Source organism: Budorcas taxicolor, chromosome 4, assembly GCF_023091745.1.
Source record: "Budorcas taxicolor isolate Tak-1 chromosome 4, Takin1.1, whole genome shotgun sequence".
In the NCBI taxonomy this organism is placed as follows: domain Eukaryota; kingdom Metazoa; phylum Chordata; class Mammalia; order Artiodactyla; family Bovidae; genus Budorcas; species Budorcas taxicolor.
Window position 1 is genome coordinate 17,516,272 of NC_068913.1, and position 13,481 is coordinate 17,529,752.

The 13,481-nt window shown below is 43.1% G+C and overlaps 1 protein-coding gene across 2 annotated transcripts in view; it reads left to right on the forward strand.

The window, feature by feature from the left end:
* Positions 1 to 563: 563 nt before the first annotated feature.
* Positions 564 to 13,481, forward strand: part of MIOS (meiosis regulator for oocyte development) — a 36,308-nt gene continuing 23,390 nt past the window's right edge. Inside the window, exons 1-4 of one of the 2 annotated variants that reach the window (XM_052638711.1) lie at positions 564 to 707; positions 1,682 to 1,773; positions 7,743 to 9,084; positions 9,399 to 9,497. In XM_052638711.1, the coding sequence (XP_052494671.1) occupies positions 7,791 to 9,084; positions 9,399 to 9,497 (1,393 nt within the window). In that variant the 5' untranslated portion in view covers positions 564 to 707; positions 1,682 to 1,773; positions 7,743 to 7,790. Of the gene's footprint in view, positions 708 to 1,165; positions 1,199 to 1,681; positions 1,774 to 7,739; positions 9,085 to 9,398; positions 9,498 to 13,481 lie in introns of those variants that run through there. The other variant, XM_052638710.1, reaches the window with a different exon arrangement.

Sequence of the window (13,481 nt, forward strand, 5' to 3'; positions counted from 1 at the left end):
ATTAAATAGGCTAAGGAGATGGAAACGGCAACCCACTCCAGTGCTCTTGCCTGGAAAATCCCATGGACGGAGGAGCCTGGTGGGCTGCAGTCCATGAGGTTGCTAAGAGTCGGACATGACTGAGTGACTTCACTTTCACTTCTTACTTTCATGCATTGGAGAAGGAAATGGCAACCCACTCCAGTGTTCTTGCCTGGAGAATCCCAGGGACGGGGGAGCCTGGTGGGCTGCCGTCTATGGGGTCGCACAGAATTGGACACGACTGATTTGCAGCAGCAGCAAATAAGCTAAAACGTCTAAAGCGGTTGAAACCTGAAACAACTCAGTGAAGCAGTCTGGATCCAAGTGCGCGGGATCCAGCCCGCGCGTTCAGGGGGCGGGGCCTGCGGAGGTGGACAGCAGCGCTCAGACAGCAGGCGGGGCCTGCAGGTCACCGGGAGCTCGCTCTGGCGCAGTGACCACGCCCCGGGGCGGGGCGACTGCCGGGATCGCCGGGGGCGGGGCTCGCAGTTGGGAACGCCCCTTCCGAGGCCGAGGCGCGTCGGCGCGTCCACGAGGCTGGGTGGTCGGGAAGTGGACTCCGGCCGGGTGGCCAGGTTACTGGCCGCGCCGCCGCGGCCGCCATCTTGCCCGTGTGTGGACTCCCCCGGCGGGAGGGGCGGTGACTAGGCCGGAAGCGGCAGTACGACGGGCGCGCTGCCTCCCAGGTCGGTGAGTGCGGCCCGGGCTCCGCTCTCGGCTCCGGGAGGCTCGAGTCGAGGGCTCGGGGTCGCTGGGACGGTCTCGAGTCGCTCGGGAAAGCCCAGTTGAAAAGCCCGGGCGAGGGCGGACTCGGAGGGGCCCTCCTCCGAGCCGAGACGCGGGGAGTCGCGTTCCGCGCTGCAGGATAACCGCGGCGGGCCCGGCCTCGGAGCTGCGAGCGGCCCGCGGCGCGCGGCTTCCTCCTCCCGGAGCTGGGTGCGCGCTGCAGCCTCCGCGGCGCCGGGTTTGTGCGGAACCGCGTCCTCGCCGTGGACGAGAGACGCAGCCAGTGTCTGGAGCGTGGGAGCCGCCCGCAGAGTCCTGCCTCCCCCGGCTCTGCTACCAGCCCTGCTCTCCTTGTACTGACGAATACTTTAAGGGCCTGTCACCCGGGTGGCGCTGTTCGCTGCCTGTACGGAGTTGTGAAAATTCCGTGAGAGGATAAAGCTTCTCACAGGTGCCACGAGCCTTCCTAAATCACTTAGAAAGTGACTGCCTTTGCAGTCTTTTTTATAGCTATATTTTAATGGAAATTTGGGGTTATGCAGAACATCTCCTTGAAAATGGTGATAGTAGAAATTTCTTGAAACTGCTGCTGTTATTACTTGTCGTGCTGAGACAAGTAGAAAAGGGAACAACAAGATGTAAAGGGTGGTTGGATTCCCTGTACACTTAATATTATATAGGTCTTCACTGTCCACTAGCCATACAGGGTTGAGATGTGCTGAAAGTGTAAAATACACATTGGATTCCTGAGACTTGGTACCAGAAGAAAAGTAGATGTCTCATTCATGGTGAAAGGATAATATTTTTGATATGTCGGGTTAAATATATTGTTAAATTCGATTTGATTGATTTCTTTTTATTTTTCAATGTGACTGTTGGAAAAGTTTAAGTTACATGGCTAACACTGTGCTTCTGTTGGACCATGCTGTTACAGATGAGAATCTGGTGAGGAACACAGAATCATCAACATGGCTTTCCTTTGCTCAGAAACCATTACTGGGAAGTGAGCCCTTGTTATACTTGAAGGTGAGGATCTAAATGTAAGCTGTAATTACGGCAAGCTCCACCCCTCTGCCCCCAGTGTCTTGGTGTCTCCAGCATTCGAAAGCATTAATTTCCAGGGCTGTTTAAGGGAATCGTAGTGATCCTGACATATTTTCGATGCAAAGAACTCGTTTAATTTGATTGTCACTACTCTGTGCGATGGAGATAGGAGATGTTCTATCTCTATTTTATAGTCTTGGCGTTTTAAGGTACTTAGGGTCAAGCTAGTAAGGGGCTGGAGATAGTCTGCTCTTCACCATATTCCTGGTGGTCTTTGTTCAGGAGCCAGAATCTGTCTATATTGTATGTTGGACTGAAAAGAAAAACAGTTGGCTCTTCGACAGCAGGGGTTTGAGCTGCATAGGTCCACTTATATGTGGGTTTCTTTCAGTGGTAAATACCACAGTGCTACAGGGTCGACAGTTGGTTGAATTCGAGGTTGTGGAACCACAGACACAGAGAAACGACATGTACACAGGACCAGCTACATGTGGACTGTGCTGGAGGGTTAGTGACCTAACTGCCTGGTTGTTCAAGGGTCAGCTATGTTTTTTGAGGGTATAGATGTACCTATGTATTCAGGGCCAGTTTCACGGTCTGTGACCTATGCAGACATTGTCAGGGCCCATCTTTAGAAGGCCTGGCACTTGGTATGGTGCTCTTCTGCCATGGTCTTGAAATTCTTAATATGTTCTGAATAAGCGGGGCGGGGGGCGGGGGGCCCTGCACATGAGTTGATCCTTTCTCTGTGCAGTAATCTAGGATGGGAGTAGGGAGGTGCTGGGAAAGAGTGAAAACATCAGGTCCTCTCTACGCCTGTGTGAATTAAGCAGGGTTTGCTAGACTCAGCTCTCAAATTCTGTATGAATTCTGATTCTGTATGAATTACTGTAGTCAGATTTGTGGATGGTAATATAAGTATATACATCATACGAGAAGAATTACAGATGATTCTTAATTGTGAGTCATGTAAATTAAAGTTTTTTAATTTATAGTAACACATTCTGGTTTTTTTTTTTAAAGTTGGATTTTGCCATGTGGCACCACGTTTTCTTACCATAGATCATTTATGTAAAGAGTACAGCTATGGGATGGAAGCCTATATGATAAATGTGCTTATTTTAGTATTTGTCTTTCAGTGAGATAGGAAGATGGGCCAGATCTTAGGATACCTACAGTTGAGAGGTTTCCTCTCTTTACAAGGGCATGAGTATGAATGAAGCCTTATTTGGCAGTATCTGTTCCTTCTTTGTGTTTTTCTTAGCTACTTCCTGTTACACAAGGTGTCGTTTCTTCTTTTTAAATTTTTAAATGGTCTGTAAGATTGGACATAACTTCAGCACAAGGATACAGGCTTTATTATACTAGTGTGTTAGTTAGCTTGTGCGTATGTGTGTGTGCGTACACACTAAGTCCCTTCAATTGTGTCTGACTCTGCGACCCTATGGGGAAGGCAATGGCACCCCACTCCAGTACTCTTGCCTGGAAAATCCCATAGATGGCAGAGCCTGGTGGGCTACAGTCCATGGGGTCGCTAAGAGTCGGACACGACTGGGCGACTTCACTTTTACTTTTCACTCTCATGAATAGGAGAAGGAAATGGCAACCCACTCCAGTGTTCTTGCCTGGAGAATCCCAGGGACGGGGGAGCCTGGTGGACTGCCGTCTGTGGGGTTGCACAGAGTCGGACATGACTGAAGTGACTTAGCAGCAGCAGCAGCTGCGACCCTATGAACAGTAACCTGCCAGACTCCTCTGTCCATGGGGATTCTCCAGGCAAGACTACTGGAGTGGGTTGCCATGCCCTCCTCCAGGGGATCTTCCCCACCCAGAGATCAAACCCGTGTCTCTTATGTCTCCTGCCTTGGCAGTCAGATTCTTTACCACTAGTGCCACCCACAACTGGTTAAAAAAAATGCCATATAGACTGGTTGACTTAAACTATGTAAATTTGTTTTCTTACAGTTATGGATGCTGTAAGTCTCAAATTTGGGTGCCAGGATGGTTTGATTCTGGTGAAACCTATACTTCCAGACAGCTGCCTTCTCCCCATGTACTCATATTGGGGAGAGAGCTTTGGTATCTCTTCGTCTTCTTTTAAGGACACCAATTCTGTCAGATCAGGGCTTCACTTTATCACTTTGTTTAGCCTTAAGCTTAATTACCTCCTTAAAGACTCTTGTCTCCAAGACAGTCATGTGGAGTTGGGGCTTCCAACATACAAATTTTGGGAGGACACAGTTCAGTCCATAGCAGCCAAGATGGATACTGCTGCTGCTAAGTCATTTCAGTCGTGTCCGACTCTGTGCGACCCCATAGATGGCAGCCCACCAGGCTCCCCCATTCCTGGGATTCTCCAGGCAAGAACACTGGGGTGGGTTGCCATTTCCTTCTCCAATGGATGAAAGTGAAAAGTGAAAGTGAAGTCACTCAGTTGTGTCCGACCCTCAGTGACCCCATGGACTGTAGCCCACCAGGCTCCTCCATCCATGGGATTTTCCAGGCAGGGGTACTGGAGTGGGGTGCCATTGCCTTCTCTGCCAAGATGGATATCTGGTTGCTAAAATATCCGTCCCTGTTAACTGCTGTGTTCCCAGCATTTAGAACAGTGTCTTGAACGTAGGAGAGGCCCAGTAAATATCTATAGAATAAATGAAAGCCAGTGTATTAGAGCAATCTTCTCAGGGCTGCTTGCTGTGGGCCCTTACCCAACAGGTGAACCAATTATGACAGTGACCACTTAGTTTTTGGCTGGAGCCAACGCCTACTAGAAAGGGCAGGGGTGCAAGCGTGGGGAGATTGGTACAACTTGGAGAAAGCAGTGTGAGAAGTGTCAGAGGGAGCATTTAACAAATGCATTTATTTAACAAGTAGTTACTAAGTCTCTACTACGTGCCTCATACTGTGCTGGGTACTGGAGGTTCATATGGAGAGCAGAAGATACTTTCCGTACTCTCAGGGAGTTTATAATCTAGTAGGAGAGATAAAAAGTGAAGTTGCTCAGTCGTGTCCAACTCTTTGCGACCCCATGGACTGTAGTCCACCAAGCTTCTCCATCCGTGGGATTTTCCAGGCAGGAGTACTGGAGTGGGTTGCCATTTCCTTCTCTAGAAGATCTTCCCAACCCAGGGATCAAACCCAGGTCTCCCGCATCATAAGCAAGACGCTTTACCGTCTGAGCCACCAGGGAAGTAACACTAGTGGGAGAGATGGAGAGGGTGATTTAGAAGGGAGGAGTATGATTCGATGAGGGTGTATATCTAAGTAACCTGCTTTAGATTCGGGAGGGGATAGAGGGTGGTTGATTTCAGGCTGAGCAGGTTTTAACTTGGCCGAGAAGGGAGGGGAGACTGCTCGAGGTAGAAGAAGAAACAACGTTTGCACAGGTGTGGCAGTGGGGGTGGAGGGGGTCACGTCCTAGGAAGCTAGAGCTCAGTTAGCAGGTAGACAAGTGGGGTACATGGAGGCTGCAGTAGATAGGCCAAAGCTTTTAGGGTGTTATAGGTTATATTGAAGAGGTGGAAGTCTGTATGAAGAAGCAGTTGGAAACCATGAGAGGGTTTTAAGCAGGAGTTGGATAACCTGGATAAGTTTGTGTTTTATTAAGATCACTTTGATATAATGATGAATTTCATAAAGGCCAGAGTAGGAAGATGAATGAAAGAATTGCTGAGACAGCACCACAGGCCAGACATGTTGTCTGTTATTTTTTTATGGAGTCAGTATGCAGAGCCCTGACACTCGGCAGCCTGGGTGGAGGAAAGAAGACAGTGAATAATTCAGTTGAGTTAGCGTCGGGGGAGGCAAACCCGGAGGGGCAGGGAAATGAAGTTGAGGCTGCTAGTAAGAATATAACTGAAGTGACCGATCTTGGGCTTCAGACCTATTAAGGAAGGAAATAAGGCAGTGTTAGAATTCTTAAAGGCTTTTCCCAGTCATCTAAATTTTGTGAGTCTGTTGAAATTCTAGACTGGTAATTGCTGACTGAAACTTTTGCAAGATCAAAAAGTTAAGTATGTTTGAGCTGAATTTATTTAGAATATCTTTATTAGGAGTCTGTGCCAGGCTCTGCATCTGGTACAGGACATAAATGAATGAACCCTGACTTCGCGCCTTAAGAACTGACAGCATGGGTGTGCAGATACCAGTCGCCATGAAGATTATGAGTATCTTTGTTCATTTTTTAATCCGTACTTACCTCTAGCCTTACCTCTTACCTCTTTGGAAGGAATGATGCTGAAGCTGAAACTCCAGTACTTTGGCCACCTCATGTTAAGAGTTGACTCATTGGAAAAGACTCTGATGCTGGGAGGGATTGGGGGCAGGAGGAAAAGGGGACAACAGAGGATGAGATGGCTGGATGGCATCACCGACTCGATGGATGTGAGTTTGAGTGAACTCTGGGAGTTGGTGAGGGACAGGGAGGCCTGGCGTGCTGTGATTCATGGGGTCGCAAAGAGTCGGACACGACTGAGTGACTGAACTGAACTGAACTACGTCTAGCCAGACTCAGTGAAAAACAAAAGTTTACATTTTTGTAAGCATCTTGTATTTTTAAACTTACCATTTTTAGCATAACTATTTCTAGTGCTTAAGTGTGCTTAAACTTCTACTAGAATAGTTAACCTTTTCAAAAGTCCTGTTTCAATACCTATTCAAAGGTTATAGAATTGAAAATTGAAAAATCCTCTATTGCTCATTCAGTTTTGCAGTGTGCATTATATCCTGCTGGTCATAAGCAGGATGATTTCAGGTAACCCAATTGCATTTTTAATAGTTATATATTTATTCAATGTATGTTAGGAAAATATATTTGGCATGTCATACTCATGATTCATGGACCTTATGATGAAAGCAGAATTGATTTTCAGATTTTAAGAATGAGTCAGTTTAAGGAAAAACATTAAAAAGGGCACAGGTGGTACATGAATAACAGAAGTTTGGAAAACACTAGTCTCAATGGCACCCCACTCCGGTACTCTTGCCTGGAAAATCCCATGGATGGAGGAGCCTGGTAGGCTGCAGTCCATGGGTCGCTAAGAGTTAGACACGACTGAGAGACTTCACTTCCGCTTTTCACTTTCATGCATTGGAGAAGGAAATGGCAACCCACTCCAGTGTTCTTGCCTGGAGAATCCCAGGGATGAGGGAGCCTGGTGGGCTGCCGTCTATGGGGTCGCAAAGAGTCGGACACGACTGAAGCGACTTAGCAGCAGCAGCAGTCTTAAACCAAGCCTTAAGCTGTATAGATGAGAAAACAAAAGGACCCCCAAACACAAGAGACCTTTTTTGAGCCTATACTGTACTAGCTGTATAGTATATGTCAGAGCTAGGACTAAAACTGAGTACATTCCTGCTGCTTACCGTTGAAATTTGAGGAGACTCGTGGCTTTTACTTCAAATCTGCTTTGTCCGTTACGGTGGCCTCATGTGGCTATTTATATTAAAATTAATTTAAATAAAATTTTAAATTTGCACTGCCATATTTTCTAGTGCTCAGTAGTCAATGTGGCTGATAGTTACCATATTGGACAGTTCAGAGACAGAACATTTCTGTCATTGCAGAAGGTTCTTTGGATAGGGCAACTTTATTACCTAGATACGTGATTACTTAGGTACAGTAACCCTTTAATGTTTTATCCCCTTCAAAGGGATGATATTTACTAATTTACTCACCACCTGAAATTATTTCAACCCTGATTGAAGGTACTAAATTGAAGGTACTGTTAATAGTGCAATTAAGATAATTGATCATGGGAAATAAAGCCAGAATGAAGATCTCAGATTCCTACCAGCTCAACTTAACTGAAAAAAGTCCTTCTTTTCCTCTTTTTATTAATAAATACTGTCTTGAATTCAATAGAAATTTCTAATAGAAAATTTCCTGACTTTCTAAATCCAGCTTAGAATTATATTTCATTAACATTTTAAAACTTTTTATTTTTCAGCAGAGTTTCACTGAATGGACCTAACTGGACTCTCTGAGATCATCAATAAACATGAGCGGTACCAAACCTGATATATTGTGGGCACCACACCAGGTTGATAGATTTGTTGTATGTGACTCCGAACTTAGTCTTTACCATGTGGAATCTACTGTGAATTCAGAACTCAAAGCTGGATCTCTACGTTTATCTGAAGACTCTGCAGCTACTTTACTATCAATAAATTCAGAAACCCCATACATGAAATGTGTTGCCTGGTATCTCAGTTATGATCCTGAATGTCTCCTAGCAGTTGGACAAGCAAATGGTCGAGTCGTACTGACAAGTCTTGGTCAAGATCATAACTCAAAGTTCAGAGATTTGATAGGAAAAGAGTTCGTTCCAAAACATGCACGACAATGCAATACCCTTGCATGGAATCCACTGGACAGTAACTGGCTTGCTGCTGGTCTAGATAAACATAGAGCTGACTTTTCAGTGCTGATTTGGGATATCTGCAGCAAATATACCCCTGATATAGTTCCCATGGAGAAAGTAAGACTCTCAGTAGGTGAAACTGAAACGTCATTATTAGTAACAAAACCACTATACGAATTAGGACAGAATGATGCTTGTCTCTCTCTCTGTTGGCTTCCACGAGACCAGAAACTTCTGCTTGCTGGTATGCATCGTAACCTGGCCATTTTTGATCTACGGAATACAAGTCAGAAGATGTTTGTGAATACGAAAGCTGTTCAGGGCGTGACAGTAGACCCATACTTCCATGATCGTGTTGCTTCCTTCTATGAAGGTCAGGTGGCAATATGGGATCTTAGGAAATTTGAGAAGCCAGTTTTGACTTTGACTGAGCAACCAAAGCCCTTAACAAAAGTAGCCTGGTGTCCAACTAGAACTGGTCTGCTTGCCACTTTAACGAGGGATAGTAATATTATTAGATTATATGATATGCAGCACACACCCACTCCCATTGGTGATGAAACTGAACCCACAATAATTGAAAGAAGTGTGCAACCTTGTGACAATTACATTGCTTCCTTTGCTTGGCATCCAACGAGTCAAAATCGAATGATAGTTGTAACTCCTAACCGGACAATGTCTGACTTCACTGTTTTTGAAAGGATCTCTCTTGCCTGGAGCCCAATTACATCTTTGATGTGGGCTTGTGGTCGTCATTTGTATGAATGTGCAGAAGAAGAAAATGATAATTCTTTAGAAAAAGATATAGCAACAAAGATGCGCCTTCGGGCTTTATCAAGGTATGGGCTTGATACAGAGCAGGTGTGGAGAAATCATATTTTAGCTGGAAATGAGGATCCTCAGCTCAAGTCACTCTGGTACACTCTGCACTATATCCTTTGTGTGGTGAGTTCTGTGAGATGAATCAGATAGAAATATTCTTGAAGTTTGTTGAAAGGTCAGTCTAAATATCATGCTGAATATTTTGTGAGCAAATAAAAGTCACATAATACTAAAATCACAAAGTAAAATTGTTTAAAACTTGAACTTGAGATACTGCCTTGCAGATTGAGTAGGAGGAAGAAAAGTAGCTCTCTAACAGAGTAGAACTGACGCCTTTTATAAATTGGCTCCAAATGAAAATAAACTTAGTTTTGAAATACTTTATTATGCTTCATCACTAGTATTTCCTATGCATTTAAATACTTATGAAGCAGTATACGGAAGATATGGACCAGAAATCTCCAGGCAACAAAGGATCATTGGTTTATGCAGGAATTAAATCAATTGTAAAATCATCTTTGGGTAAGAAAATTGTGTTTTTTATTTTTTGCAATATGTTTTTAATTTTTGTTCTCTTTATTTTTTCCCCGTATTTAGTTCAGGATACTGTAATATCTGGCCATATTTTTTTTATTGCATTGTTTCTGACTGGATATTTTAGGGAATTGAGTTAAATGCATAATTGTTTATATATGTAAAATTCTTTTTGGAGGGAGTCTTGGTTCTTTGAAGGGATAGTTGACTTTTCTAAATCTATTCATTAATTTATTCACTATTTTTTTTTTGAAGACTCACTTTGAAAGATATTACATTAGAGGATTTATAGGCTCTTCCTGGTGGTTAGTTCAGATTTTATCACAGTATTTGCTTTTTTAAAAAATAAATTTAAAAATTTCTAATTGAAAGAGACCCCTTTTTATTTTGCTGCCTAAACCCTCCCACTTAGCTGTCTGATGGCAAGGCCTGTATAACTATGACGTGAAGTATGGACTTACCTGAAGTGCCTTACTATTTCAGTCCTTGATGATTGAAAAGTGTATGAATTAATGTAGGATTGAAATTAATAGACTATTTAACAGTTAAAGGAAATATGACAAGAAAGCCAGGCTTACTGTTTGTTCCCTGACTTCTTTAAACAGTTGTTCCTATTGTCTTTATTGGAATTGAATTGTGAATTACAGTTGTTTTCTCAGCCTAGCATTTGATATCTAGCTTTAGATAGCTGTCAAATTTGGTCTTGAGTCAAGCTGCTAGAAAAGTAGTTCTTATGATTTAGTCAGAAAATAGGAGTAGAAGTAATGAATCCAACTTGTTTTTTTGTATGGGACTTTCATGAATACTATACCAAAAAATACAAAATAAAATGCTTTTTTTTAATGAGTAGTTTGAGCATTTCAACTAAATGGTTGTATTATTTTTTTTTAAAGGACTTTTAAATTACTTTGATTCACATTATTGAAGATTGAGTAGACTATTTCATCTATTTCATTTTGGTGTTCTCTTAGTAGGTCCGACCCAAAAAAGTAACTTTTATTATAAACAATAAAGTGAAAGAGTTTAATTAGAGACTTCCATTTTTATTAATATAAATAAAAGGTCAGTAATACTGTGTTACCTTGATGAAAAGTATAGCTATATAGTAGGTCAGACCACATGCATTCTCAGTATTGTGAGGTTTATTGTTTTTTGCTGTATTTTGATATATTTCAGGGAAAAGCCAGCCAAGTACGTGTAAAGTGCAGGGGAATAATGGAGTATCTTTATATGTTTTTGGTGCAGTAGAAACAAACCTGAGTATCATGAGTTAAGAGTAGTCTTTACCCAAACTGTTTGATTAAGACTACTGTTGGAAAGATTACCTCGTTGCTGGACTTTTGGCTTTTTGCTTGGTTTGGATTGGTTTAGGTATTTTTGTTTCTGCAACCCCAAAATAAAAAGTAGAGAAATGACTGTCAAAGATGGCAGTCCTTAGGTTTCAGTCTTTTGTTTTTTCCTAATTGTACCTCTAATAATTCAGCACATAGTAAGTCAACGTGGGAGCCATCTTGCCCACAGTAACCTAATGCACAAGTTTATAGAGTGCACAGCTAAATTTTAACTTTGGTGACAAATAATATATAGTGAGTGCCTATTATGAATTAGATATCATGCTAGTTGCTTTCTCATTGTTACTTGATTTAATTCTTTCAACTGTAATATAAGGTAAGTTTATTCATTTGGCAGATATTTATTACTTGCTCACTATATGCCAAGAATTCTAAAATTGAAGACATAGCTATCAACAGGATAGCTAAATCTGTTTCGTCATGGAGACTGAATGAGATAGGATTCCTGCTCTTGAGAAGATTACAGTCTATAGTTGACCCTTGAACGAGGAGGTGGGGGGAGTGGTTAGGGTCGCTGATCCCTCTCCCCCAGTCAGAAATTTGCATACTTATATTTCTTTCTCAAAAACAAAGAAATTGCTAAGTAACTCACTCAAGGACAGGAAGCCAGAACAGTTTAGATAGAATTAGGACTGAAAGCCTAGTTCTTTTGATTCCACATATTGTGATCTTTAATCAAACACTAACTTTTCCCCACATTTAGAGAGCTGTAAAATGAAAATACAGGTATTATATTTATTGAAAACTCTGTGTGTAAGTGGACCCATGCAGTTCAAACTCATATTGTCCATATAGTTCAGAATTTGGACAAGTAAAGTTAGTTATAATACAAGGAAGAACAGACAGTTGTGGATAGAAGAATTCATAATCTGGTTGTAGGGACTAGTGGTGGTTTCTTGCAGGAGGTAAAAGCAAAGACAGGGTTCAAACAGGGAGCAGCAGATTCTGTGAGCCCAGAGGAGAGGGGATAGCGCGGGAGAGGACCCGAAGAGAGCGGAGGCAGTGGGGCAGCTGAGGACGTGGGGTTAGGGAAATTAACATCCCTAATAAAGGGATGATAAATAATATATAAATATATGAATTATTTGTTATCATCTCTAACAAAGGGAACCCGAGAAAAGATTTTAGAGAGCAGTAGCAAGATGAGATTTGTGTTTTAGAGCTGTCAGTCTGTGTGTGGAATGGATTGGAGAGGATTACGATTGATAGCAGGGACCCCTGAAGCCATAATAATCAGGCAAGATATGATGGAATTCTTACCAAAGTTAGTGGCAGAAGAGCTAGAGAAACGTGGGTAGGTGAGAGAGTGGGACAGATTTAATTAATTGGATGAAGAAGGTGGAGGGGAAGGAAAAATGGAAGCATGCTAAGGCAACTGGGATAATACTAATAGCAGTTAATTAGATAGGACTAGCACAGGAAGAATGCGTTTGAGAGCAAGAAAAGAGTTTATTGGGGATAAATTTGAGATAGCTAGATAGTGATGTCCAGTGGGTAAAGGTAGATTGGAAAAAGGAGATCATCCATTTAATTCTTCAAAGAAATTTGACTATATGAAGGAGGATAAGAAGATACACAGTGATAGCAGCAGGCGAATTTGGGGTCATGGGGAGCTTTTGTGTTTTGTTTTTAGCATGGAATTGATTTAGGCATGTTTAAATCCTGATGAGAAGCAATGCATACAAAGCAGTTGGAAGATGCAGAATAAAGAGCATGAAGAGCAAAATTCCTAGGAATGGGAACCAACACATAGGTGAAAGCTTGGCTTTAGACAGGAGAGTGCACACCTACCCCATAGCAGGCAAAGGGAAGGGGAAAGGGATGTGCGTGCTCAGTTGCACCCTATTCCTTGTGACCCCTTGGCCTGTAACTCACCAGGCTCCTTTGCCCGTGGAATTTTCCATGTGACAATATTGAAGTGGCTTGCCATTTCCTGCTCCAGGGGATCTTCCCAGCCCAAGGATCAAGCCCACGTCGCTTTTGTCTGCTGCATTGGCAGGCGGGTTCTTTGCCACTATGCCACCTCGGAAGCCCAGGTGTTTATGCAGGTTGTTTAATGTTCAGTGATCAGAAGCTGATGTGTTTTCCACCCGATGGCTCCTATTTTCTCAACATAGTAGGCTTGCTTGTTGAGAAGAGCAGGGACGTTGTGGAAATAGAGAAGAGGAGAGAGTTGTCTTGAGAAATGGGAAGACTGTGGGGCAGTGTTGTCTTACCAGAAGAAAGAATAAAGGACGGTGGAGCGAGGGAATTAAGGGTCCTGGCAAGAGGTTGATTCATTTGTTGGTCCTTGGAATCTAAGTTGGAGAGGGAGGAAGATGACAGAACACTGACAAGTAAATACGAGTGGCCAAAGGATGATCGTGAGGTTGGGATTATGAGCTGGAAGGCTGTGAGGTTGTGGTTAGAAAGTGGCTCTTTTGGAGGAAGAATCATGTGGAGTTATGTCCATGATAGGAGTGGGTGAAATCTTGGAGGTGTGGACCACTGGAGATAAGGAAGCAAAGAAACAGAGGCAAGTTTACAGGATGGATCAAGTGTAGAATTCAGGCAGGAAGAGAATGCATGCCCTGAGGGAAGGCCTTGTACAACTTCTGGAGCAGGGTACTAGTGTTGTCAG